At 49.0% G+C, this 27,957-nt stretch overlaps 1 protein-coding gene across 3 annotated transcripts in view; it reads left to right on the top strand.

Annotated features, from left to right (window-relative positions):
- NT5DC3 (5'-nucleotidase domain containing 3) overlaps window positions 1-27,957 on the top strand; it is a 1,183,405-nt gene that overhangs the window by 663,212 nt on the left and 492,236 nt on the right. For all 3 annotated transcript variants that reach the window (XM_069629921.1, XM_069629920.1, XM_069629922.1), the window contains exons 9-11: window positions 801-902; window positions 23,099-23,180; window positions 23,664-23,750. In XM_069629921.1, coding sequence (XP_069486022.1) covers window positions 801-902; window positions 23,099-23,180; window positions 23,664-23,750 — 271 coding nt within the window. The remainder of the gene's footprint in view (window positions 1-800; window positions 903-23,098; window positions 23,181-23,663; window positions 23,751-27,957) is intronic.

Here is a 27,957-nt window from a genome sequence, read left to right on the forward strand (position 1 = left end):
TCCGTGGGTGTTTACGTGGCGACGGTGACACTGTTTCCGCGTTGGTGTGGAGCGCGCGACCGACATGCCGTAATCGGCCGCTCATTCTGCAACCTTGCAGACGAGGAAACTGTATCACCGTCGTCACGGAATCGCCGCATTCCGGACCGGCAGACTCGTAATAAGGCCCTAGGTCCTTTTTTGTGCACAACTTAAATCTCTGAGAACAAAACACCTTGGGCAGGAATTGCAAAAAGAATGTCTCTAAGTGATGTCAGAAGGAACTAGCAATAAACTAACATTTGCTCTGACGTTCTACCTGGACCAATTGATCAAGATGTTAATGGACTAAAGACTACTAGAGTGCTAGATGAAGAAAAGCTTGTTAAAAAGCATTGGGATATTGTTAATATGTATTTTTTCACTTTCACTTCTCTTCTTTTTTCTTCTTGAGGTTTGTTCTTCAGTTTTATACTTTTGTACTTGTATTTTTGCAAATATGCTTTTTTACTTTTAAAAAGTTTGTAACAAAATGAATTTAAATAAAAAAATAAAATAAAAAAAAAACCCTAAACCCTATTGGCTTTACAATGCTTGCTTTTGAGCAGACAGGAAACTGACCTTTGTTCAGGCATATTATAAGATGGCTTCACATCAGGGGAGATTTGTACACATTTATATGCATTCATTTGACTCATTTAGAGTTGGAAATCCTCTGTAAGATTAATGTAAAGATGAGAATTGTGCACAGATAGTGACCAGTGTTATTGAATGTCTTACAATATAGTGCAATCTCACCAAATTCTGACTTTCTTCTACAGGGACAAAGGCATGAATTTCATTGTTGGGAAAGACTGGAGGGATCTCTTCGATGTTGTCATCGTTCAGGCCGACAAACCTAATTTCTTCAATGATAAACGGAGGTAACACATACACATGGATCGTCATGCATGAAAGATGCGTCTGCATGAGGTGGAAGTGGGGTCACTGCATGGTCGACTATATTGCGATCTTGGGTTAGCCTCTGATGATGCCACAGTGATGTTCGACTGAATCCACTGGGCAACATTTTCAGCCAAAAGTCCACTTTTCTGGCCCGTTAAGAAATGGAAATGACAGAACTGCTTGGTTGATGGGCATGGCCATCTGCCGTTATACCCCATCAATGATGGTGACTATGGGGTCTTCATCACAAGTAAAAAAAGATGAGGAACACAAATATGAAGTTACTAAGTGTTATTCAGGAACCAAGTTGGCAGCGTGTTAATGGTTCCATGGAACATAACTGGGCGCAGGACTGGGACAGAATTGACAGAAATAATTTCTGGATCCTGTAAGAAAAGGGGTTGGGAAGGGTTAGTGGGGGTAGGGGAAGAGGTGAGTTGTTTGTCCTGATGATGCATGCAGGTCACAAGAGCCCAGTGGGTGTGCTTAACCACTTTTAGGTCAGTCGTCCCTAACATGCAGTTTCTGGGCGGTGTTGCTCGACATCATGTGCTATCCTCTTTAGGAGTGGTCTTTAATCTGTGGGGCGGCCACCCCTTAGGGGGCCAAAGTGAGTGCAGGGGGGGGTGCAAGGCTCTCTCAAAAGGGAGTACGGTGATTGCTTTTAATAGAATATGTAAGGAGAAATGGGCATTTGGGGGGGGCAGCAGCAATGTCTTTCCTCAAGGGGGGGCTCAGGAGCAACATTTTTACTCAAGGGGGGGGGGGCTTGGCATAAAAAGGTTTGAATACCAATGCTCTATGGGTTCTGCTTGGAGACTCGCAGACGAGAAATTCCCTAGAAGACGAACATTTTGCTGCTGCGACAGTCAGCAGCAACAACCATTGTCACAGGTTCCTCCAGAGCATCTGGGCCATGTGACTGTGCAACACACTCTTACATGTGTAAGTCGATAGTGAGACCCTGAAGTCCACATCCTTGGCAGACCATTGAAGGCCACGTCACATCTGCAGTAATCAACAGTAACCACCAAACACTATCACTGTTTGGGCCACCTCACTCTGCACTGCTCCACATTCCCTATCCAAAGTGGAGCTGCAGTATCTCACTGGCCTTAATAGCCAAGATAACTACAGCTCTCTCATAACTATCTGCTTCAGGTGACGAGGCATGGTGACGCCCTCCAATCATTTTGCTCCACTCCCCAGCTGAAATCTGGATTGCCACCTTGAAAGTGCCTGACCCTTTCTCTTCCATCTCCCTCATAGGGTCCAGCTGGGCTAGGCAAAGTCCTGGCAATCTTTTGATAGCTTTGACCATAGGCATCCCTTGAGGGGTGTCCTAGCAAATGGCTGCATAGGCATGGAAAAGTTCTGGTAAACCCTGTTAGAGCCCTGCAACCTCACGTCGTGTTCTGTGTAATGTGCATCCAAAATCTATTTTGGCAGAAGTTACGTGACCATTTTGCTGCAACTTTCAGTCTAATCCAGGCATAGTTTCCTTCGTCCCCAGTAGCTAGCAGCTCCTAGACTGGCATAGTCTCCTCCCTCCTCCTTAGTTAGAAGCTCCGGGGCTGGTATAGTCTCCTCCCTCCACCATAGCTAGCAGCTCCTAGGCTGGCATAGTCTCCTCCCTCCCACGTAGCTAGCAGCTCCTGGGATAGCATAGTCTCCTCCCTCCACCGTAGCTAGCAGCTCTTGGGCTGGTACTGTCTCCTCTGTCCCACCCCCCCCCATAGCAAGCAGCACCTGGACTGTCATAGTTTCTTCCCTCCTCCGTAGCTAGCAGCTCCTGGGCTGGTATAGTCTCCTCTCTCCCCCATAGCTAGCAGCTCCTGGGCTTGCATGTTCTCCCTCCCCCGTAGCCCGTAGCTAGAAGCTCCTGGGCTGGCCTAGTCTCCTCCCTTCCCCTTAGCTAGCAGCTCCTGGGCCGGCATAGTCTCCTCATCCCCTCCTGCCTCCCCCTTAGCTAGCAGCTCCTGGGCTGGCATAGTCTCCTCCCGCCCTCATATCTACCAGCTCCTGGGCTGGCATATTCTCCTCCTTCCCCCATAGCTAGCAGCTCCTAGGCTGGCATAGCCTCCCCGGTCCCTCGTAGCCAGCAGCTCCTGGGCTGGCATGGTCTCTTCCCTCCCCCGTAGCTAGAAACCCCTGGGCTGGCGTGGTCTCCACCCTCCTGTGTAGCTAGCAGCTCCTGGGCTGGCATAGTCTCCTCCCTCCCCCGTAGCTAGAAGCTTCTGGGCCTGCATAGCCCCCCCCCCCTTAGCAGCTCCTGGGCTGGCATGGTCTGCTCCCTCCCCCGTAGCTAGCAGCTCATGGGATAGCATAGTCTCCTCCCTCCTCCTTATCGAACAGCTCCTGGGCTGGTATAGTCTCCTCTCTTCCCCCTTATCTAGCAGCTCCTGGGATGGCATAGTCTCCTTCCTTCCTCCCTCCCTCATAGCTAGCAGCTCCTGGGATGGCCTGGTCTCCTCCCTCCCCCGTAGCTAGCAGCCCATGGGATAGCATATTCGCCTCCCTCCACCGTAGCCAGCAGCTCCTGGGCTGGTACAGTTTCCTATGTCCCCCATAGCAAGCAGCTCCCCGACTGTCATAGTTTCTTCCCCCTTCCCTCATAGCTCGCAGCTCCTGGGATGGCATAGTCTCCTCCTTCCTCCTTATCGAACAGCTCCTGGGCTGGTATAGTCTCCTTCCTTCCTCCCTCCCTCATAGCTAGCAGCTCCTGGGCTGGCATAGTCTCCTTCCTCCCTCCCTCCCTCATAGCTAGCAGCTCCTGGGCTGGCATAGTCTCCTCCCTCCCCCGTAGCTAACAGCTCCTAGGCTGGCGTTGTCTCCTCCCTACCACGTAGCTAGCAGCTCCTGGGCTGGCCTAATCTCCTCCCTCCCCTGTAGCTAGCAGCTCCTGGGCTGGTATAGTCTCCTCCCTCCCCCGTAGCTAGCAGCTCCTGGTCTGGGGAGCTCTTGAGATCCTGGAGCCTGTGGCAAGCTGTTGAGAGCCTATAGCCTGTGGGTAGCTTTTGGGGAAAAGAAATATTTAGGATGAGACTGAGGAAAAAGCTGGTTTTTGTTTAAGGCAGAGAAGAACAGGATATCTATACTTACAGAATGAAGGCAAAGGAGGAGCACGGCTAGGGGCAGTCAAGCAGGTGGTGGCCATTTTGGCACGTGGAAGTCTTGAAGGAAGGAGAGAGTGTGATGGAGTAAGGGGTAGTATGCCTGCTGCATGACCGGCCTCAAGAAAGCAGAGGTGTCTGCTGCTTTTTACAGAGTCAGCCACGTCTCTGCTGAATAAGACTTTCTGAGCAACTTAAAACTCACTGCCACACTCAAGTACACATTCGTACTCTCAGAACCTGAAGTAGTTTACTGAAGCACAGTTCTAGGTTATTCATTAGGGCAGATTGAGAGACTTGGAAATAGGGGAACCTGCTCCTTGAAAGGGTTCTGGGAAGAATCTCGACTCAGGAATGAAAAGTAGAAATCATGGAAAGGCACGCGGCTTGACACCCTGCCAAGCTGAGAAAGGAAGGGCGGCCTATCCCTCACACTAACTGAAGTGAGTTTAGGCACACCTAAACTGGACACGTGGCTGAAAGCTGGACTCTTAGAATCTTGTTTGGGTTCTTGCATCCTTTCAGTCCTAAGCTTTCCAAGATTTGTGAAAGGAAGGCCTGCAGTAAGCCTTCGCTGGATTAGGCGATGTGCAGCATGAGGAAAGGTGCTGAGACAGGGGCATTGCCCTCCCATGGTGCAGTGGCTGTCCTGCCGAGCATTCCACGTCCAGTGTTTCATTTCAGGTCTGCTTCTAGGTTTCACGCTATGATTCTACCCACTGTTATTTGCTTCTATTTGCTCCGCTGTCTTTTCCTCCTGTGATTTTGCTCCCAGGTGCCCCAGTGCAATTCTGCTCCTAGGTGTTTCTATTTGGGTTTCCTCCTGGAGCAGTTTCACTAGTGTTGACTTGGTACCCACTACTGCCTGCCCCCTGTCTTTCTCCAGTGGCATTTAGGAACAGATTCAGCAAGCTGTCCTCGGCTAGGAGCACCCTCCCATTCCAGGGTGGTCCAGGTCTTCTCACAATGACCCTACCCTACCTGAGGAGCAGCACTAGCAGGATATCTGGAGGGCCACGCTGGATGGATGCTCCCGGCTCTAGTACGCTGCAGTTCTGCATTCCAACTCACAATACACATAACTAAGTCACTTACCCACCCTCCCAACGGATATCAGAAAGCTGCACCTCTCCAGCCCGCTTAAACATCAGCCCCGGCAGCGCACCCCAAGGCTCCTCCCGGGGCACAGAACAGACTCACAGGGTGCCAGGGTACTTTCACCAACAGAGCCAGCTCGTATTTTCCTCTTTCTCCATAATCCAAACCCTGCCTCCTTTTGCTTCAGGTTCATCGGTGCGGCACGTTATGGCACCCCATAGCATAACAGCAGCACTCTGTCTGCCAGGACATATGAGAAAGGGGTGTGTGGAGCCCGCGTCCATGCATCCCAGAGATGGCACTTGGGAGTGGTGGCCAGAGAGGCTATGGCCTCCTATGGACAGTGTGGAGGTGGGACAAATAGGGAGACGTAGCAGTAATTTTCAGACCGGATTCCAGTGACCATTTCGGGACATCCTTGTTTCTCCTTCTCACACCTCCTCAGTCGTCATCGGTTTTCATGCATATTCATAAAATGTCACTCATTTTTACTGGTTAGAAATAGGACTGAAAGCCGATGAGCGAGGAGGATGACTCGGAAGTCAGGAATTCCTGAAATGTAGAGTCTCCATTTTAGGACATTCTTACTTCTCCTTCTTACTCCTCCTTCTGCACCAACCTCCTCACTCATCGCACCTCATTGCAATGCACTCACATGAATGTACTTTAACCTGCACTCTGTCGAGTATTTAGATCCATAGTGTTGGAATACTCAATACTTTCAGAGATTGACATATGTTTTGCGCTGTGTGGAAAGTCTGGCATGAGTTGTGAAAAGGAAGATTAAGAAATGTAGTCTTAATGAGAAACACCACTTATTTTCAGACAGAGGTGAGCACTTAACATAAGATGGCACTCTAATAAGTTATAGAAAAAGGGAGGGAAAAGGCAAAGTTATGAAAGCACACAATTTTAATACTTTTCCAAGAACCACAGTGAGGCAGGTTAGGCAAAGTCTACTGGAGAGCAAGGGAGTTCAAATGCCAGGCCCACTCTTGGAGAGAGCAAGCAAAATGTGTCCAGGATCACACAGTGGGGTTATGCCCAAAGAGTCTTTGTAGATAGTTCACAAAAGATTGAGTCAGGAAAAGTTAGTTAACAGGCCCCAGGTTAGAAAGTCGGGGATTTAATGTCACCCCGAACGATCTGTCGCAAGAGAAGCCAGGCGGGACACAGTACCTGAAATGGGAAGAACGCTCCAGCGGGGGCAGTTGTTCCTGGCAGCGGGTGCAAGTCGGTGTTTCGTCCAGAGAAAGAGGTCTCGACGTGGAGGAAAGGTGAAGGTTGTTGCACTGCCAGGGAAGAAACCAGCCGCGGAGTTTTCCGGTTACAAGGTACTACCCTTTTCTTCGCGGTAGTGGTAAACCGTGGTATTCCGGTTGCCGGGGTGCTTGGCACAGGCAAGGCGGCCACAAGATGGTCGAGGAAGGCGAAAAGACAGGCAAACTGGTTATCCCCACCAGTCAAAGGAAGAAGACTCTCCGGACTGGAGATCTCCTCTGTCGTCGGGTAAAGCAGTGAGACGGTTCAGCAGGGCTCCACCGGTGGTGTCATCATTGCAGGTCGGCTCGGCTTCTCCCTACTCGGATTCTTTAGGTCCTGTGGCGACTTCTGAAGTTCCAGTCCCCAAAGCCCTGCTTTTATGTAGAAAACCCCCATTCATTCAGCCTAGCTGTCACTCAAACATGCTAAGTGGTGAGCCGGCGGCTCACCACTTGGGCCAATCACACAAGAGTGCGACTTGAGTTGGCGAGGCAACTCAGTCCAGGGTGCCTAAACCCCCTCCCACACCCCCTGTGGTACCCAGACAGAGTGGCACCACTTTTGGGGGCTTCTGTGGAGAAGCCCGCCAAAAAGTGAAACAAAGGGCTCGACTTGGGTTGGAGTCACAGAAGCGAACACAAACGCCATTTTGGAACCAAGTTTCGGCAAAAAATACCAACCGGTGAATTTATATTAATTTAATAGACCGGCGGTATGTTCGAGGCTATTTTTAAAAGTGTTAGCCTCGAACAATGGGAAAATCCCATAGGAATATATTTGCGGTCGAATATAAAAAGTGGTATCCACTGCCGCCAGCCAAAACTCGGTCGGGGGGGACTGGACAGTGCCCCCCTCGAACAACAGACCCCGGCGCAATCGAATTGCTCCGACCAGTACGTCCACAATATGATGGTTTGTACTGGTTATGTTCACAATTTGAGACTAGTAAAGCCAATGGTGACTTTACATGCCCTGGGAGACAGTAGTCAGTCCCAGGGTATGGAGTCTGTTTGGGGGTCGCTACGACACCCCTGGGTTACAGCACGGAGGGTGCAGTGTAACCCACATATCAAAAACACATCAAAAACACATGAAGCCCTATGGGGTAAAGGACCCCATAGCCCATAGAACACATACAAAGTCAAAGGAACACCTCAAATCATGTCTAAGAGTGGGAGAAAAAGAGACTCTCTCTTAGCAGGAGAAAAAAATAAACCCCAAAAATCCAGCAAAGTTGCTGGGGGACTCACTAGGTTTGGGAAATTAGCCTTTACAGAGAATTCTCCCTAACAAGGAGGAAGGGGAGAAGTGTCATGGGGTGAGGGGAGAAGGGCAGGTAACTCAGTAAGAGCTGCTGGAGGGTGGCTCATAAGTGCAGATGGACAATAGATTGTACGGTTGAAGATACAGACCCTTGTGCTGGAGGAGCCCGGAGGCAGTACAAGGGCAACTGCACATGCAGGAGCCGGGCCTCGGTTTCAGAGGGTGACCACGTGACCTGTTGCCGTAGCAGTCAAGGACATCAGCAAAGGAGAGGAAGAGCAAAAGCGAATGCGAAGTTTGAGAGAGGCAGGGAGGCTGTTCCAGAGGGAGGCCCCAGCCAAGGAAAGAGATCTACCCCCCACTCTCTGCTTGGAGAAGCGTCTGACCCTGAGAGTTGGAGGTGGATGAGCGGAGGGCTCGAGAAGGAAGATATTTTGGAAGAGAAAGTTGAAGGTAGTGCGGTCCCAGGCCCCAGAAAGCCTTGTGGACAATGCAGAGGGTCTTAAACTTGATCCTTTCCGCCACAGGGAGCCAGTGGAGAGATTTCAGAGATGGAGAGATAGGATCCCTGTGCTTGAGGCCATGGAAAAGTCTCAGTCCTGTTCTGGATAAGTTGTAAAGGTCGAAGAGTAGAGACAGGCAGATTTAGAAAGATGCTGTTGCAATAGTCCAGCCTAGAGAGGACCAGGGCTCTGGAGACAGTGAGCTTCTTTGGAGTAAGTACGAGTCAGAATGCCCTTGAATACTGGAGGGCGGCAGAAGGGCGGAATCTAGACTTATTCCAACTCTTACAAAAGTGACCTCCTGGTGAAAAGCTCCACCTGGTTTGGGAAGCTCAGATGAGTCCAGTGTTTGGTGGTGCATTTTCTAGAAAACATCTGCACACTTTTCACAAAAGATAATTGAATAAATAAATGTTTTCTAAATGTTCCCATGTTTCAAAATTCTTTACGATAAAACCATGGGTTCAGAGTACTATTTTCCACAGTATCTCGTGGCAAAACATTACGTGCAACGTGCAACTTTCCAGTCCATCCTTTCAAGAGTATTATATTCTAGCAGATAAAAAAGTGCTTTACCGGGATGGTCAAACAGTGCGTGTCATGAATGAGCAAGCTTTTGCATATTTGTCTGATGGAACTCTTTGCAAACCACAAAGCAGTTCTATAATATGTATAGATTTCAGCTCAGAAATGTAAATGTGTGCTACGTTCTGCATAGAGACCTGCAAGTTACAGGTTCAACCCCCCCTTTATTCATTTAGACATTTGAAAGTAACACTGCCTAATATTCATACAGCCATTTAAATTGGGTTTGTGTTGCGTACAAAACAAATAATGACTATTAGCTACCAAGGCACAGGTATATGGGGCGTGGCCTGAACGCGCAATTTGAGGACGTGCCGAGACTGTGCTCCCGTCCTGATCCTTCATAGATCCTTGGTAACTGCGGTGTACTTGCACCAGAAAGAAAGCGAAGAAATGTTCCTGTGGGGGAACCGATCTTGCACATCCACTGTCAAGAACGGGTGGAATCGCTGCCCCTAATCCCCCCTGAGGAGCTTCAGAAGTTGCCCCCCTTGGACCATCAAAAATGGCGGACGGCGCCGAGGTCCACGATCTCCAGTGAAGTGTGGGCCACGCACATCATCTGGAAGCTGGGCGGAGTAGCGGAGACACCCGCCACCACAACGAAGCTGCGATCAAGGGGAAGTCTGCATTGCCGAGGGCGAGCTGCAGCTTCAAGGACCGAGGCAGATGGAGAAGGACCAGGGGAGCCGCATGGAAGCAGCAGAGACAGCGCATGGCTGAATTCAGCAGAGATGCCTCCACGGAGACAGCCAGTAGCGGCCACCCAGATGGTATCCAGAGACCAAACGGACCGAAGAGCAGACTGCGCTGTGATCGGGAACGAGCCATCCACTCAGGGGCCGAGCAGGCGCCAAAGCAAGGTGAGCGGGGGAAGACGAGGGGCAAGCCTTGGGAGCACACACGCGTACGGCTCCCTGTCAACAGGCTGAGGCTCTCCAAGAACAGACAGAGATCGAACCAACCCCAAGCTTTATCTCCCACTCCTCCACCCGCAAAATACCTAGCGAGGAGGAAGCGCGCAGCGAGGGGGAAACAGCAGGAGAAATCCCCACAGGGGACACGATACTCCTGAACAGACCCCCCAGCACAACAAACAAAAAGCAGCATATACCAGCGGAGCTGCAACGGGACATGCAACAATAAAAATGAGGATCAGTGACCCTGAGCGCAATTCCTACTATGAGGCGAGGGAGCAAAATTGCACAACGCTGTAACCTTGGAAACCAGGGGGATTTGGCAACTAACAGGCTTTGAATTTGAAGAAACCAGCATTAACTGGCCTGAGACACACCCGAGCCGCCCACTACCAGTGCGCCGCGGACTATACCAGTGGCAGTGGATCACACAGTCCTCGCCAATTATAAAGGAACACTTGGCAAACCCACTCGGAATGCTAACTAGGATAGAAGCTGAAGGACCATCTGAGGGTCACCAATGCACATGTGCATAACCCTATGAATTGCACACGCCACTGACCACCGGAACAAACATTGGCCAGTGCACCACGCAACGATAAAAGTATGCCTGGACAAGTTGCCTCCTGGAAGACACTGCCGACACGAGGACCCTGCTATAATCCACGAAAGCAAGAAAGGCTCAAACCAGACGTACTCTGAGTTACAATCACAGAAGCACACATACACGCTGGCCTAAACCGCAGATGTACCGGTGCAGACTGGTGACCCCTTTCAAACCCGGCACACAGTACAAGCCATGTCCCCCTGCCCCCCAAAGGAAAGGGCAAAACTAACATCATGGAATCCCTCGCAGCTGCTCACCGAAAGGAACAGAGACAAGAAGTCAAGTTGACTGAACCAGCCCACGATGCCTCGGATGGACATACTAAAGAAGAGCAAATACTGGAAGCTATATCGGGACTCCGCACATTCATCAACACCAAGATAGAGGAGGTGAAGATGGACGTACAACTAATGCGTCAAGGCATGCGCAACCTTGCAGAACGTGTGACAACCACAGAATCGGAACAACAAGAGATGGCTGCTCTGCTTAAAGAGGTCCGCACCAAAGTAGAGGAGCTCGGAAAACGCAACAGAATACTTGAAGAAAGGGCTGAAGACTCAGAGGGAAGATCCAGGCGCAACAACATTCACCTACTTGTTGGATTGGAGGGACGCAACCCTACGAACTTCGTAGAGACCCTACTACAACAGGAAGTGGGCGTCGGCAGACTCTCCCAAGGGTTTGCTGTTGAAAGGGCACACAGAGCACGCCAGAAAAAGCCGCCACCCGGCTCATATCATCTCCCGATTATAGCTAGGATCCTGAACTTCCAGGATAGGGAGGTCGTACTACGGTACTCACGCGAGGAGGGTGCAATAAACTGGGGCAACGCAAAAATCGCAATATATCCGGACTACACCCCGATTGTCCAGAAGGCGAGAAATTCATTCGTCCCAATCTAGGCCAGATTGCGACAGCTAGATCTAAAATATATGCTACTCTACCCCTCTAGGCTCAAGGTCATATATAAAGGGCGAGCTATTTTTCTGGAGACCCCAGCAGGGGCAAACATGTGGCTCAAACACAACAACTTGGCTGATGGTGAGGAGCCGACGGCAGGATCACAACACTGACATAAAGAAACCCCTCAGGGATGTTATACCTACGATAAGCAATCACCCCTACCGGAACTTGAGCCATTAAAGACGGGGGCACACCGTGCTGCCTTACCTGTGCAGAATGACACGACCCCATGAAAAGACTGATGCAGGCCCGTTGCCACCGCGTCACAACCCGCCAAGGATGGCTTGGAATGGGCAAGAGAAGGCAGTGGCACCCGAGCCCCGCCCGCGAGGCACGACTTCTGGGTGCAGTTTGAGTTCATCAACAAATAAGCAGAAACAATGGACGACTGGGGAGCTGGTCAAGAAAGCGCAATACGATGATAGAGGCTAATGTAAGGGTGATGACATGGAATGTCAGAGGGATGGGCTCCTACATGCGACGGAACCGAATTAAGTCTTACCTGCACAGAAAACGCGTCTCCATAGCCTTGTTCCAAGAAACGCACTTAACAGCTGAAGGAATTACCACTTTGACAGATTGGTGGGGAGGACAAGGATTTGGGGCTCCCTACTCCAAATACGCACGTGGAGTCTACACCTGGATCAATAGCACAGTGCCCTTCAAACTGCAATCGAAAGAAGTGGATAAGGAAGGTAGATATCTGATACTAAGAGGCAGCATTGAACAGCAAGAATAACTCCCCAACAACAGCATCCCAGCATACCTATCCAAGATAAGTGCCAAATTGATTAATTACTGCGGGGGCCTCTTCATATGGGGGGGCCATTTTAATTGCACACGTGACCACACATTAGATAGATCCAAACCCCTAACACTCCCAACTGCTCATGGCCATTCCCCACTGAACAAAGTAGTTGAAAACCTGGACTTAGCTGAGGTATGGAGAGAACGTCATCCGAAGGACAGGGCATACTCTATTTCTCATCTCCCCACACGCTCTATACTAGGATTGATTACTTGCTCGTAGACAGACAGCACCTACCCCAAATGGAATCAATATCCTACCTGGGAAGATCCATATCGGATCACTCCCCGCTCCTTATAGAGTGGAGGGCACGAGGACCTAGGCCACCCACGCCAACGTGGCGCATGCCGACAGAAGCCCTTACAGACGAGACCTTCAAGGAAAACCTCCTAGAGAAATTACAGGAATACCCAGACAACAATATAGGCTCAGTTAAAGGATAGGATACAATATGGGAAGCGCTAAAAGTAGTTACTAGGGGGGAGGTTATCGCCAGTGCAGGGGGAATAAGGAAAACACTACGGAAGAAACTTGACGCCTGGGCAGAGAGAATCTCCCAACTTGAAACTTCTGAGCCGAAAACGAGAGCAGCAAAAGATGAACTTGTCACAGTCAGGAATGACTGTCGGGAGACGTGGGCAAGGTTAGCCAAGTTAGATTATATAACCAGAACCACTAGTGCACACGCAGAAGGCGACACACCAGGCAATCTCTTATCGTGGCTATGCAAAAAAGAACACCCGAAACACCCGATCACTGAAATAAAAGCCCACACGGGCGAGATTTACGAAACAGTCACAAATAAATGAGGCATTCAGTAAATTTTACTCCCAGCTATACAGCCACACAGCAACGATACCACAAAGGGAAATCTTAGACACCCTGGAAGAAATAGGCCTCCCAACACTAAACGAAGCAAAGAAAGCCACTCTAAACGGTATCAGGTAATAATATTGCCACATATATGGTCGCCGTAAATAATATTGCCGGGAAAATGTCGTGGCGATATTATTTGGGTGACCATATATATGGCGACAGGGGCAAAAAAAAAAATAATTACAAAATAAATAAATTTAAAAAAAAATTGGGAGTTGCGGGGGTGTCCCCCGCATGTTCCATGCAATAATGTCGCCACAAAAAACGACCATTTTTCGGCGATATTTTTGTGGCGACATTATTACATGGAACCCTCTAAACAAGGACTTGTCTATAGAAGACGTAACTGAGGCAATTAAATCATTGTCAGCGGGTAAGACCCCGGGTAGCGACGGTTTGCCCCCCAAGTTTTATAAAGCATACGACACGACACTGGCCCCCATCCTCCTGGAAGTCTTTAGAGAATCCTACGAAAAAGGGACACTGCCCAAAAGCATGAGGGAGACGTTAATAGTGCCCATCCCCAAACCTGGGAAACCAAGAGAAGAATGTGGTTCGTACAGACCATTAGCTAGCCTCAACTGTGACATAAAAATACTAACCACTATACTAGCCCAAAGACTCTCAAAGGTGATAGGCACATTAGTACATGAGGACCAAAATGGGTTCATACCAGGCTGGAATACGGCAGTGAACCTATGACGCCTACAACACATAGTAGCACAAACTAGAGACCTGAGTGAAACATATGCAGTGGTCTCTCTAGACACTACTAAAGCTTTCGATTCCATATATTGGGAGCGGTTGCTGGAGGTCCTGAAACAATTTGGGTTGGGGACATCATCAGATGGGTTAAAATATTGTATCAAGCACCAGTAGCTAGAGTCAAAACTAGAAGGATGGTGTCAGAACTGTGGGACATTCAGAGGGGTACCAGGCTGGGCTTCCCACTGTCACCTATGTTATACATCCTTGGACTGGAACCGCTAGCTATATTCATGAGGAAACAATTCTTTGATGCCGGTATTAAAATAGGGGGCGAATGCCACATCATCTCCCTATACGCAGATGACATTCTATTATACCTGAGAGATCCCCATCTTAACCTCCCAACAATCCTAGAGGTCTTAGAGAACTTCGCCCGGGTGTCCGGGATCTCCTTCAACAAGGAAAAGTCCATCATATTCCCTTTAGCAGGACTAGCTGCACGAACCGAAACAGATCTCCCAACGGTGGGAATCCAATGGCAACTCCACACCTTAAGGTATTTGGGAATCAATATATGGCACACGCCCGAACAAACACATGGGGGTTGCACCCAGGTTGCGATACACAGGCTCAGAAAATCAATGACATTTTGGTCAAAACTACCGCTATCACTTATGGACAGGGCAGCAATAGCCAAAATGATAGTCCTTCCAAGACTCTTATATTTCTTCCACAACAGACGCACCTCATCCCTGTCTCTTTTTTCCGACTACTAGAAAAACTACTAAGGGAACTACTGTGGGATAACACCAGACACAAAATATCCCTAGACATATTGACATTACCATACACAGCAGGTGTTACGCTCACCTGGCTCCCACAGGGGCGTCGATCTGAACTGGACTGCTGAGGTCTCCACCAATGTGACGCGTAGAGACGAGATGACCGACTGGACTGGCCCACCTAACTTCGTTTGCTTGGCCCGTAGGAGTATTCTTTTGCAAATGGATAAATTGAATTAACCACCCGTGAAGTTGAGTGTCAACCCCCACCCTCCGCTGTTCTCCCCACTGATCGCCTTTAATGTCCCCTCTTATAGTCTTACCTGATGGTTTGGAAGATGAGCTCTCCATCCTGCGTTGAGCGCAGGGGCACGTAGATATCCAGTTGCTTCACTGGTTCAAAGGAATTGGTGAGTTCCAGAACTATATTGACTCTGAGATTTCCGGCGAGATGCCGTAAGTGTATAGTTCGTAAGAGTTCAAATGTCTGACTTTCACTCTTGTCCAATTCCTTGCAGATTGCGGCTTGACCCTAGCGAAGAGTTCCTCGTGGCAGCCGGTAATATTCAAATAAGGATTGCTATTATCCAACACAGTTCGATAAAATAATGTCAATATATAACCTGTTGCTTTCTCCCTTATTCAGGTGCTGAGAGTAATTATGAAGTCTCTGGGAATGATGCCTCCGGTGGTAAAATTAGGTAAGTCTATTGTGGTGAGAAGGATTCCCCTTGTTTGTCCCTGTGTTTCACCTTGCTGTCCTGGTTCGGCGAGGATGCGATGGAGGCTGCGCCAACCCGTGAATCGGAATAGTACCCCTGGCGGTAAAATGTAAGTCTATGGGGGGTAACTAATATTGCCTCTGTTTATTCCCTTGGCTCACCTTGCTGTTCTTGTGTTCCCCTTAGGTGCCGGAGTGCGGCGGGAACATACAGGATGCGGTGGACAGTGAAGATTCAGCGAAGGCCGGTGAGTACAGCGCGGCGCTGCAGCAGGCGAGGCGACACGCATAAAATAACTTCTTTCTTCCAGCTTGAAGGCGCGGTGGATTGGGAACTCGGGTAAAGATCAAAGGTATTGCTCTTCACCTAACCTTTTCTCCTTCTTTCCCCCTTTTCCTAGGAGCTCCGGACTCAAGGCGGGCGTGGCTGAAGACTGGATGAAGACTTGCAGGCACGGTGAGCGTTACGCTGCTGGATGCAGAATAACGCGAAGCGTGTGCTGCTCTTCGGGCGTGGGTTAAATAGCCTCCAAAGTAGTCCCAGGTAAGTATTCCTCCCCAGCCCCACCCGAGTAAAAAATAGTCCCTAGGTAAAGTAGTCCCTTCCAAGCCTCTTTTGCCTTGGAGCTCTTGCAGCATGGTCTGCATCAGGTAAGTTTTAATCTATGAGCCTGGTGCTTATGGCGCCAGGACTGACTCTCCATATGAGCCTGGCGCCATAGACGTCAGGACTGCAGCACTCATATAGCCCCTAGTAGAGGTTGTTGGGCTTGCTTGGGATAACTTGATGCCTGCTTCCGGGGTTGCTGGACTTGGTCTGGGTCCCCGGGGTTAGGCATCATGACAGCAGGGGGAATCCAACTCCCAGACTTGAGCAAATACTACTTGGCAGCCCAACTAAGCCACGTGGCCAAGTGGTTGGCTGATGAATACACCTCGGAAACCAGGCTACTCGGGCAACACGTAACCCCAGCAAACTTGAAAGAAATATTATGGGTCCCAACGTGGTGTCTGGGAGAAATTCCGATGCTAGTGGAGCTGGGTAAGAAGGTTTGGTACAAAGCTCAGAAATACACAAAAGAGACACGCCCATATTCCGCAGACCTACCAATCGCAGCAGGAGTAGGCAAGGAAAAGGCGGACATAACCTGAGTGAGACAATGGGAGAGGTACGTCATCTATACCTGCGGTGACACATACACAGAGGGAACTTTCAGAGACTTTGAGACTATGATGGCCAATGAAGGCCTACCCAGTGGCCAATTTATGTGGTACAGGAGAGTCAGGGAAGGGGCCAAGTCACAATGGAAGGAGTGGCCGAGCGAGCCAGACCTGGACCCACTGGTCACACTACTATACAACCTGGGGGATGGTTGGAAACCATCATCCAGGCTCTAAGCCCGCCTGGCAAACAGACCCAACCCCAAAAGTGCAACCTTGAAATTGAGATGAGAGGCGGACCTGGTAGAAGAAATTACCAAAAAAGAATGTGAAAGAATCCTGGAGCACCCTAGAGAAGTGTCGAGAAACGCCCGGTTCAGGCTGATTCAATTACAGGTCCTATACAGAACCTACATGACGCCAGAAAGGATAGCCAAGATCAACAAGACCAATACCCCGCTATGCCCCTGATGCAACTCAGAGGAGGCAGGAATGATGAACATGTTTTGGGGATGCCCAAAAATTCAAAACCTTTGGTCCAGAATAGAGCAAGCCTGCAGAAGAGCTGGAGTAACAAGAAAGCACATGGTCTCCGAAAGAATGCCTACTCGGCGCATACACAAGAATAAGCAAACTACGCCACGCAGTGTAATTTATGGACATGGTATTTGTGCTGGCCAAAAAAGCCATTGCCATGGCATGGAAATCTCCCAAGGGCCCGCGCCTTGAGAAATGGAGTAGAGACCTGGAACACCGGCCAGGGGCCGAAACGAAAGTATGGGGGGAGGGAATAGACAGAGCAGGTGGAGAGGCAAGCCCAACATATGGAGACTGGAAAGCACTAATACAAGATATGTTTCACCCGTCGGACGACAAATTCCCCTGAACCACCCTCTGGCCTACAAGACATTATTGAACTAAACCTACAGCCAAACACCCTACAATGATACTCACTGAACTATTAGACCTGGTACTCCTCCGCTGGCCCGTCACCTAGAAACTTTTATTTCCGTGGCAAGAAGACTAGTTGTTTAATCAGTTTGTTTATTGTTCGAATTTGTTTTCTCTCCCCCCTTTTCCCTTATTGAAACTGAGTATGCTAATTATTTACATTTGTGCAGTAATCAAAGAAAATGCCAATAAAATACTTTAAAAATTAAAAAACCAAGGCACAGGTATATAAACTATGCTCCCTGCTCTGGTTGGAAGATGCCTGCACCGCCAGGCAGACTCTGGAGGAGGCTGTCACTTTGCAGTGTGTGACCCTTGCATGCAGGCCCTATCCCTGTACAGTGTCTGTCCAGCCTGGCTGGAAGCTTACCCGTGGAGACTGGTCACCGGCCTTCATACCCCCTTGAGGCATGGCCAGTCTCATGTAATATTACCACTTGGAAATCTGGGAGCTTTTGGATCTGTGTTTTTAACTTCTTTCCCAAGGTAGTAGAGGAGTGCACCTGTGGCCACTCCAGCAGCTCCGGATCAGCAAGGCACCAAGTCCTCCAGGGCAGGTTCTTGACCTTAAATGGCATGGCAAGATGCTCAGTGAAATAATTAAAGTAGACTTGTACATAAACTATAAAACATGTTGGTTTGAATGGACCAGCATATATTATATAACATTGTTTAAAAAACCCACATTCACATTCTAGAAAGATTAAGACAACATTGACAGCTGCCCTAGAGTAAAAAAGCTGAAACCTGGTGCTGAAGGGATGATCAAAGCAGTTCCTTGACAGGTGGGCAAAGGCAATCTGGCGGGAGGGGAACACCAGGCCTAGGCAATCCTCAAACGGTGGGAATGTCATGTTGGACTTAGGATTTTCCGTAACTCTCCCACAGTCAGTTCTTTGCCCTAAGATTCAATCAATTCATTGAAGCCATCGCAAACTCTGTTTACAGGGCAGGACCTTGACAATTCGAAACGCTGGCCTGCATTCCTCTAACCGTGCTCAGTCGTCAGTCTGGTGGTTCCAGAGGCATATGGGCCGTAGGTCCTCTTGAGTTCTTGCCCTTGCTCTGGCCGTTGTAATGGCCATTAGTCCAGAAGATGTCGATTTCTGCCCTTGCTTGTTCCTTCTCTCCAGTGGTTGCCTCTGGAACCAAATCTTCTCAAAGGGGCCCCTGTCCGGACACCCCTTCACCCGATTTCTTTGGAATTGCGAAGGGGGAGGGGGCATTGCCTGAATCTCACTGCCTCTAGGTTCCCCAAGGCAGGCTTCATTACAGGTGGCGTACGCAGACTATGTTCAGTCATCTAGAGCTGAAATAAATGTTTGATGTGAAATTCTGTTCTCCCACAGCTTCAGTATAAGGTTTCCCAAGTCAAACATGGAAACACACAAAACACTTGCACAAGTGGCCTCGCAATAGCGATTTGGGATTATGAAGGCAAGAAGCATTGTTACAGCAGACACTCTGGTCTTTGGTGTTGCCGGCCTGGGATTCAGGTTCCTTGAAGATTGGTTGTAAAAGGCTCTGGATGCCTTTCCTCTGGCTCTCCTGAACATCTGTGAAGACCTGCTCTCCAACCTTGATTCTTACACCCTGTGTCCTCATTTTACTTGATCTCTCCTCTGCCTTTGACACGGTCACCCATGCCATCCTGCTCTACCGTCTGTGATAACCTGGGTATCACCGGTCAGGCACTGGCATGGCTGACCTCTTTCCTCTCTGATCAACCCTCCCAGGTCCAACTTGGGTCCTTCCTCTCCTTTATCTCTACCTGTGGTGTCCCCCATGGGTCTAACATCGTTCCCTGGCTGTTCAACCAATACCTGGTACTTCTTGCCCACTGCATTGCTGCGTTCGGCCCCAACTTCCAGTGCTATGCAGATGACACTCAGCTCATTTTCAGGCTACCTTCAGCCACCTCTTCTCCATTTCTCATCTCGGACTGTCTGTCTGCCATCCATGAGTTGTATGCCGCCAATGATCTCTGCCTTAATGCCAGTAAGACTGAGATTCTCCACATCGGCACACCCGCTCCCTCCTTTTCTGTCACTATCTGCCCGGCTTCTCTTGGCCCTCTTCCTACTCCCACATGTGAGGCTGAAAACCTCGGGGTCATCTTCGACTCCACACTCTCCTTCTCTCCTCACATCTAACATCTCTAAGAAGTCACACTACCAGCTGCACCTCCTCTGAGGTATTCTTCCCTTCCTCTCCTTCCCCCAGAAGTTCACTGTCTCCAGAGCTCTGGTTCTCTCTAGGCTGGACTAATGCAACAGCCTCTTTCTAAATCTGCCTGCTTTTACTAAACGCCCTCTGAAAATCACCCAGAACAGGGCTGCAAGACTTATCCTTGGCCTCAAGTCTGTGATGCTGGAAATGCATCGGAGGAACAGGGCCTCCGTATCCTTTACTGCTTTTTATCGTGTGTTCTGTCGTGTTTTCCGCGCAGGAGTTCATGTGGGACTCCTGGCGGTGCAGCTCTTTCTTTTGGTTTGGTGAACGGACCAGTGGGATACCCTTATGGCACCCAGGGGTGGGGGTACAACCCTGTGCCCCTAGTGTATGTTTTTGGGCACCTGTGGGTGGCCCACAGAGCAGGGTATGGGCTGGTGGCAGCTGCATGCTGAATTTGACAGGTGCGCGGAGTATCCTCCATTTTGGGATACCCCGGCCCTGCCATTGGGATCAGTTGATTCCTGATGGAAAACAAGATGGCCCCGGTGGCCTCTTGCTTTCTATTACCCATTACCTTGTTTTCCCAAAGTCCTGGGAAGCCCTGACTCTGTCCCTTCCCCCTGACTGGCTGTTGGATGGAAGTGCCATATATGGTGTTGTTGTGAAGGCCCAGTCAGACTAGCTGGAGCCTTCCCGGTGATGTATGTTTTCGGTACCTAGTGTGGGTGGGACCTGGGTGAATAGAATGTGTGACGAATATGCATTCTGTGTTGTGGGTGTCTAGTATCTGGTGGTTGACATAATGACTGAGACAACCCTGCCCGAAACTGGTATGAATGCAGCTGGAGTGTTGATTGGCGCGGTACTTGTCCCAATACACATAACTTGTTGTGAGTGTCTGGAGAGAAGTGAATGGCCTGAATACCTCGTGTGCCTGATTGGCTGCCTGCCTGCATGAATGCCCGTAGTCGTGATTGGATGCTTGAGTGTGACCCAGCGGAATGAATGGGAGATCAACAGTATATCTGGGGACCTCTCACTGCTAGGAATCGTGTTCAGAAGCTGAAGTCCACTACGACGAGTAACTGGATTAACTGACGCTTGACCTTGAAGCCCTGCTGGAAGAGAAGAATTGCTGTTGCTCTCCTTCACAATCTGAAAGCTGCTGTGCCTCCAAGGACTGACACAGAGAGGACCTGGTAAGGTGCCCTCTTCCCGAGCTACGAGGGACCATCATGCACAGCTGATCTTTGCCAACGCTCCCTGGTAGACAGACCTTCGACAGGCTGCCGACCCGATACGGGGACTGCTGCGGAACTCCAAGGAGAAGCACCCGGACTGTTGCGCGCCACTGTCGACGACCGCCGTCGCCGACCGCAGCCGCCGTGCTCCCGTTTGCCTAAGAACTTTCACTTGATCATCGGACGCTCTCGTCTGCATCACCACCCGCTTGTCTCCCGCTGGAGAAGGCCCGACCATCGACGCGCCGAGGAGCATCAACCAGTGGGTTTCCCGCCACCTACAGACCCCAGAGACGCCGATGACTCGATGCCCTTGCTGGGCCACAGTTCTTCATCATCTCTTTGCGGTCCAGAACTATTGTCACCGAGGTGCCCCGCACGCCTCTTCCTTGCAGGACGCCAACGCTCTGTCGTCAACGAGCACCGCTAGGAACGAAGCTGCCACTTCCCTGCCGTAGTTCACCCTGTTCACCGTCGGACGTTCGACCCGCCTTAAAGGGAGGGCACTCAAGAAGGGCTGTCGATGCCCCGACACCTCTCGACGATCCGTGGCTCCCGCCTGAAAGGGAGGCACTCAAGAAGGATCGGTCGACGCATCGTCGGAGAACTCTACTCCACCAGGTACATTGGGGTGGTAAAACCTTAACAGGAAGAAGTAAGACTATTGAACATTTGGACTGGACTTGTGCTATATATCTTTATTTACAGGTTGCCCAGGTGGGGGGGGGATCTCCACACAGAACTGTGCCTAGTGGTAGGGGTCAGTATTCTGCCTATTGTTCTAACCATCTTACGTTCCTTCCTATCTCTATTGCTGGTTTACTCGTTATTGATCTGTGTGACATTTTAACCGTACAGTTGATGCACTTTAATGAGATTTGATAACATTAGTGGTACCACTCTAGACGTGTATATATTTATCATTATTGACTTCCAAGTACAAAGTGCGTTATTGTGATCATGTACATACCTTTGAATATTAATTATATAAAGACTGTGTTTTCAGTAATACAGTGTGTGGACATTCCTTTGTGGGGGTTCGGGGACTACACTGTACTTAAGAACCAGCCTGCATCACCTCCTGAGAAGCTAGGCCTTGATTGCTCGACCACGTACCAATAATAGAGAATCTTGGCTGGGGTCCTCTGTGCCTCTCCTCTACCATATAGAGAGCGGAAGTACAGACACCCCCTACCGGTCTTTACAAAGCCCAGGGATCGTATCTCTTTGGGACTGAAATCTCTGCACTGGCTCCCAATGGCTGCGAGGATTACGTTCAAAACCGTCTGCATTATCCACAAGGCCGCCTGGGGCCTCAATACCTTCAACTCTCACTTCCTAAATACCTCCCTTCTCGAGCTCTTCGCTCATCCGCCTCCAACTCCCTCAGGGTCAGACGCTTCTCCAAGCAACGAGTTGGTGGTAGATCTTTCTTCGACTGGGGCCTCCCTCTGGAACAGCCTCCCTGAAACTTGAGGAGAACCATCTCTGGTTCCGGAAGCACCTCCAAACCTTTCTATTTGCTTCTGCTTTTTCTCCTCCTCTTCCCCTGCTGACTTCCTGGCTGAAAATGATTCTGCACTGGTTACCTGGCCACCCTCTGATCTCGGGCTCAGGTCCCCTCTCCCTGCCAGTCGCACCCCTGCACTGCCTTCCTGACAACCCCCGCACTTGGGACTGTTTTCTGTATCCGTAATAGTCCCACCACCACCTGATGTCTGCACTTATCCTTGCACTTGCCACCAGCGGGCCGTATTTTTACTTATTTATTCTTTTTCCCATGTACTGCACATACCCTCCCCCTACCCATGCACTTGCGCGATCTGAATAACACCTGGCCTAGTAGGATCGTTGTCTGTCTCCCCTCTGTTCCCCCTCCCTTGCCTCTTCGCGCCTTGAAACACTTGTGTATAGGCGCGTTATAGATACCATATCATATAATATCTTGAGAAGTCATCGGTCACCGTCTCTCTGATTCTTAGGGTGCTAGCCTGACTCCCAGGTCTGGTATTCGGATCTCCTGCAGCTCTCAGAATGCAGCTTCTTGGAACTGCATCTCCCGTTGCCACCCACCTTACCATTGTCTCTACGAGCTTCCAGCGTCTCCAAGATTTCATGGACATTTCAGGAATGCGTAAGGCAGCCACTTGGGCCACCCACGTGCTTTTTGCAATTATTATTGTTGTGTGTGTTCCCGCAAGACGAAGCCATGATCGAAATGAAGCTCCATGGGTAGGGTGTGTGGACGCGGTGCGCACAGTCCGAAGTGACAGCACGTCCTTTAAATATGCTCTGTAATCCCCCCACACCCCTCTCTTAATTCGGCTTTGCAGACATGTTCCAACCAGCCTATGAAGGACAGAGAAGAAACACAAACAGAACCGGAAGCACTGGCAAGGCCATTTCTCCCGCTTTTAAGTCTCTCTCTCTCACTTTTAGGCCTTTCCGGAAGGTGACTGAACGAGGCGTTTTGCTGTGGGACAAAATTCACAAACTGGACAAAGGTCAGATCTACAAGCAGGTGCGCCCTCACCTCATCATTTTCTCAGAGTTCCCTGTGCTCGGCTTGTCTAGATTTCGCATGCTTGTATTTTATAAAACCTAATATTTACTTCGACAAAATGTGCAGACATGGATTATATATTATTGCTTGTTTTCCACTTTACGAATTCAGTGACTTGGTCGACCGCTTTAATCTTTGTATACTGTATTTTATTGCATGGTTGCGGTTTTATAACTGCTTTAAAAAGAAAAGTAGAGGTCAAATACAAAATGCAACATCTAATGGGCTTTTTAATCAAGTTGAATATACTTTGCAAATGCAGTACTCCTAGGAGTACAGCTGTTGTATGTTGTGATGACAGTGGCTGTGCATGGCGCCATGAAGCCGCAGGACTGTGACGGGGAGCGCTTTATAGAACAGGCGTATACTGCTCAGCCACCCAGCTGGGCACATACAGGAGATTTCTAGATGCAGAATTCAGCTTTTTCTTTTGCTTTCCAGGGTAATTTATACGAGTTTCTGAAGCTCACCGGCTGGAGGGGATCAAAGGTTTTGTATTTTGGTGATCACATCTACAGTGATTTGGCGGTAAGTGTTTGGATCGTTCATAGATGCTTTTTGTTTGCTGTGTATCAGAAGCAGTTAAATGGCGCTCTTAGGGAGCTTTAGTGCGGGTGATCTCACATCAGCTTTTGTGTTATTGGACTTGTGCGTAGAACCAACCCTTGCACAGCTGCACCTATTTGACCAGCCTTGCACATTTGTGCCCCAGTAACTAGACCCTTTAATTGCATCCTTATTCCCAGCCTCAACGACTGCTTTCTTATGCCCAGCTGTTAGAATGGATTTCAAAAATCGCCCCTGTGGGTGGGTTTTGAGATGCCAACCTATTATGACAAATAGGGAGACACTGACATTTTAGCAAGACCCAATCAAGGTAAGGTAGCGGATGGGTAACGGTTGCTCTCTGGAGGGCTGTGAGATCGGTCTATGGCTACATTGGTTCCACACAGAACTACACTACCAGTTCCACTTAAACAGGTAAACTTACAAATATACAATTATTTGTTTGGCCTTTAAAGCAAGTAAATCTTCAAGTCAAATATTGTCAGACCCTTAATATAAAACATTAGGAGACGAAAGAAGGCATATATTTCAATACCCAGTGAAACACAGGGAAGTACTTATATGGCCAAAATAACGTGCAGAATAACCACAGGATTGTTTCTCTAACACTTAATGAATCCAACCCTAAAAAGGTTTGGGGCCTTGTGCCCTAAAGTCGTCATTTCCCAAGTTATACTTCATTTAAGAGATTGAGACGATGCCAGTGGTTATGATCAAAAAGTCAAAAATGTAAGTAAACTTATTTCATCCCAGTCACTAGGATAGGCCTAGGAATGGATGCTTGAAAAGGCCTCCACCGACTAAAGTCAGTAAAGAGTGGTCTAGGGACAGGACTTTATGCCCATGCCGCCCAATGGAGGACCGGTGGGTGGGGGAGGGGACAGAAGCAGGTATGTTAACTTACCCTTTGACCTTAATTTCTCCAGAGACCACTGCTGGGGACACAATTGTCTGTGCTTTGCCCAGTCGTTGGAAGGGTTGCGTGTGCACAGGTCATTTTCGGATGTGGGAATTTAGCTTCAGTCGGTCACAGTGCTTAGGAATCAGTTGCAGACACCTTCCAGTTAAATACCCAATTAAGAAAAGATGCAGACTTCTGTGATGCAGGCAACCTCAGGACACCTCTAGAATGCAAAGAAGACAGATTGCAATGGGACCCAACATGGTTGGGTGGCAGCAGGCGATCTTCAAGGCACGAACAGAAAAGCAGGCTCTGCATGGTTTCTGTTGCTGCATGAAAGCTGAAAATGCAGGAGCAGACGTCCGGTAGTATAAGTCGAAGATCTTCCAAGTTCCAGAAATGCACTCTGAACTGCAACGGCTGCAGCAAGGTAGCCTAGAAGAGAGCTGGTTGTTCCAGGGACACTTCCTTAGGCTAAGCAGATGCGGATCCCCTAGCAGGGATTGAGGCTTGTTCCAATCGGTCCAGGAGTCGATGCAGTAACAAGGGTCTTCTTGATATCAGGCAGAGGAGCAGGGCTTCACCTGGTCGCCGCAGGAGTTGGTGATGGTCCGCTGCAGAGGTCATCGCCAGGTTGTCAACTGGCTGCTCATCTCCATGGAGGATTTGGCTCCAACTGTGAGCTGAAGAATGGCTGAAGGAGTCCTCTTTGTATCCAATATTGAGACTGGATGCTCGACAAGCTGAACCAATGGTGATGAGCTGCACCATATTGAAATAGACAGTGGCAATCCAATCATGGATAGCCACTGGTCAGATCTGCCCAGCATCAGACATACAGTCCCAGAGGCTCTACGCTCAAGCTCACACACAAACTTCCTTTTTACCCCCAAAAGCAGTCGTTTTTCTCGTTGTATATTTGGCATTCCCTTATCTGAGAACCCTGGAAGAAGGCCAAAGAACAATATTGCCAAAGAGCAAGCAAACACCTTGTGGCACAGCCATTTTAGGGTGCTAGTAGCCACCCTTCATGGTAAATGCAAAAGTTCACAAGTAGAATTTTTAAAAAACAGTAGAAAAATCAATGCTGCCACCAGCTTGTTTAGGCACATCGTAAAAGTAACTAAAAAGCCATTACAGAAAAAGTTATAAGGGTACAAATTATCCTAACTGCACTTCACTTGTGTGCAATTGTAAAAATACAAAAAACGAAGAGAGGCATATGGCCTCATTCTGACCCTGCCGGTCCGGAAACAAGGGTACCTGTAAGCTCACCGGCATTGTTGTTTCCGGACCGGAATATTACAGGTCTGCTTGCCAGAGCTGCCGTGCCCAACAGGTCTGACCCTGCCGGGCAGGGGTTGCCGGGCACCTGACTTTCTGGGCCGCTGGGGTTGTAATCTCCCAGTGGCACCGGGAAGTCAGGCGCCAGTAAATAATTACAGGTCAGGCGGCAACCCGCCGATACCACCGGCACGGTTACCGCCGGATCCGTAATGAGGCCCATAGTCTCCCAGTACTGATAGCCTTAGGGGATAAAGCAAAACAAAAGAGGTGATGGCTGGAAAGTTTAGAATTAATCTCAACCTCTGGCATTGCTCCGGACAACCCTCCAGACCATCGTACTTCTCCTGCCAAGCCATTACAGAAGTGGAAAGACCATATGCAAATCAGGCTTGGTCCCACCCCAAAAGGGGCAGTCCAGCCCGAACTGATAGGTCACATCCCTTCTGCACGAGACCACAAGCATCCCCAGACATGATTTAGCCTCATTGGGCGTCAGTGAGGAGTAGCTGGGGTCTCTAGGCAATGCCAATGGTCTTTCCCCTTTTGGAATGTCTTGTCAGGCGAAGAACAATGGTTTAGAGGGTTGCCCAGAGCAATGCCACAGGTTAAGATGTATTTTAAACCTTCCAGCCATCACCTCTTTTGTTTTGGGTATAGTCGTAGGGGCTAGTCAGTTCCCCTAAGAATTAGCAAAAAGACTAGGGAAGCAAAGCATAGGGGTTTACTAACCTCCAAAAAGACAGGAAAGAGTGTAAAGCAAAGCAAAACAAAAAAAGGGTGTCCCATATAAGTATATGGGAGGAAAGCAGCAAAAAGAAAATCTTTCCCAACACCAGCCAAATTCAACTTATCCATAAAGCCAGTGATACAGCACTGGCCCACATACCTACCCCTACAAATAGTTAAGCATGCAAACGTAGATGGCTATGATTTCCAAGTGGAGCCCTTTCTCAACATTACAACCCCCGAACCACTCCGCCCCGCCTACCCCCCTCCCACTCCACACACCCATTTGTTTTCTGGCTAAGATTTAAGGCGTCTCACTTAAATACCATGCCTGCTGCAAATGCTGTGGCAATTCACATATGAGATTGTTTCACAACAGCATATAGACTGTTAAATGCCAAATAAACAGCAGAGTAGAGCTGCATCAAAACCAGAGCATGAATAAACCCAAACCGATTGTAAACTGTTGCGTGCGACAGATCCATTCTGTAGAATGGAAAAAAGAGTTCCGTGGACACCAGTTGCTTGGTGGGCCAGAGCTCTTTTCTTAGTCTTGCAACATGTCTTTGGGATGAAGGAAGTATCCATTAGAAAAACGACATTTGATGCCCATTTATTTCCTTACGGTTGTCTTGTCATGTGTGAGATGTTAAGCGTGCTGGTACGGCGGCAGATACTGAGAACTGGGGCGCATTGAAGCTCAGGCCTGCAGCACCTTTCACATTCTCACCACGTTCCTTGTGACAGCAGCAGGTGACCCAAACCAGTGCCCGACCAAACAATGGGGCTCTCCCATACAAAAGAGTGAGGTAGGGGCAATCTCTTCCAGCACCATTATTTTGGAGTTTTCAATGTGGCACAGGTAATTTGGAGGATGTGCCAAATTTGCGAGGAAACACATTAGGATTGAGAACAAGCCTAGCAACTACCACTCTCATTCCATATCTTTCACATGGAACAACCTTTGGGGTCTAATTACAGCAACTTTGCAGACTTCATTCACAAAATACAGCGTGGTGATTTATCTATACACTCTATTTATCTATACACAAATACAATCCATCCCCCTTTTGGGGTTTTCCATACGATAAATAGAGAGTGTATAGATAAATCACCACACTGCATTTTATGAATGAAGTCAAATAATTGGAAACACATACCTTCAAAGTTTATTTGTTTCTTTCAGTTCTAATTATTGTGAAGAAACATAGTCTGGAGTATTGAATTTCGTCCATATTCGTATCTAATTCAAGG

Source organism: Ambystoma mexicanum, chromosome 12 (assembly GCF_040938575.1).
Source record: "Ambystoma mexicanum isolate Mex_15411 chromosome 12, UKY_AmexF1_1, whole genome shotgun sequence".
Classification (NCBI taxonomy): Eukaryota; Metazoa; Chordata; class Amphibia; order Caudata; family Ambystomatidae; genus Ambystoma; species Ambystoma mexicanum.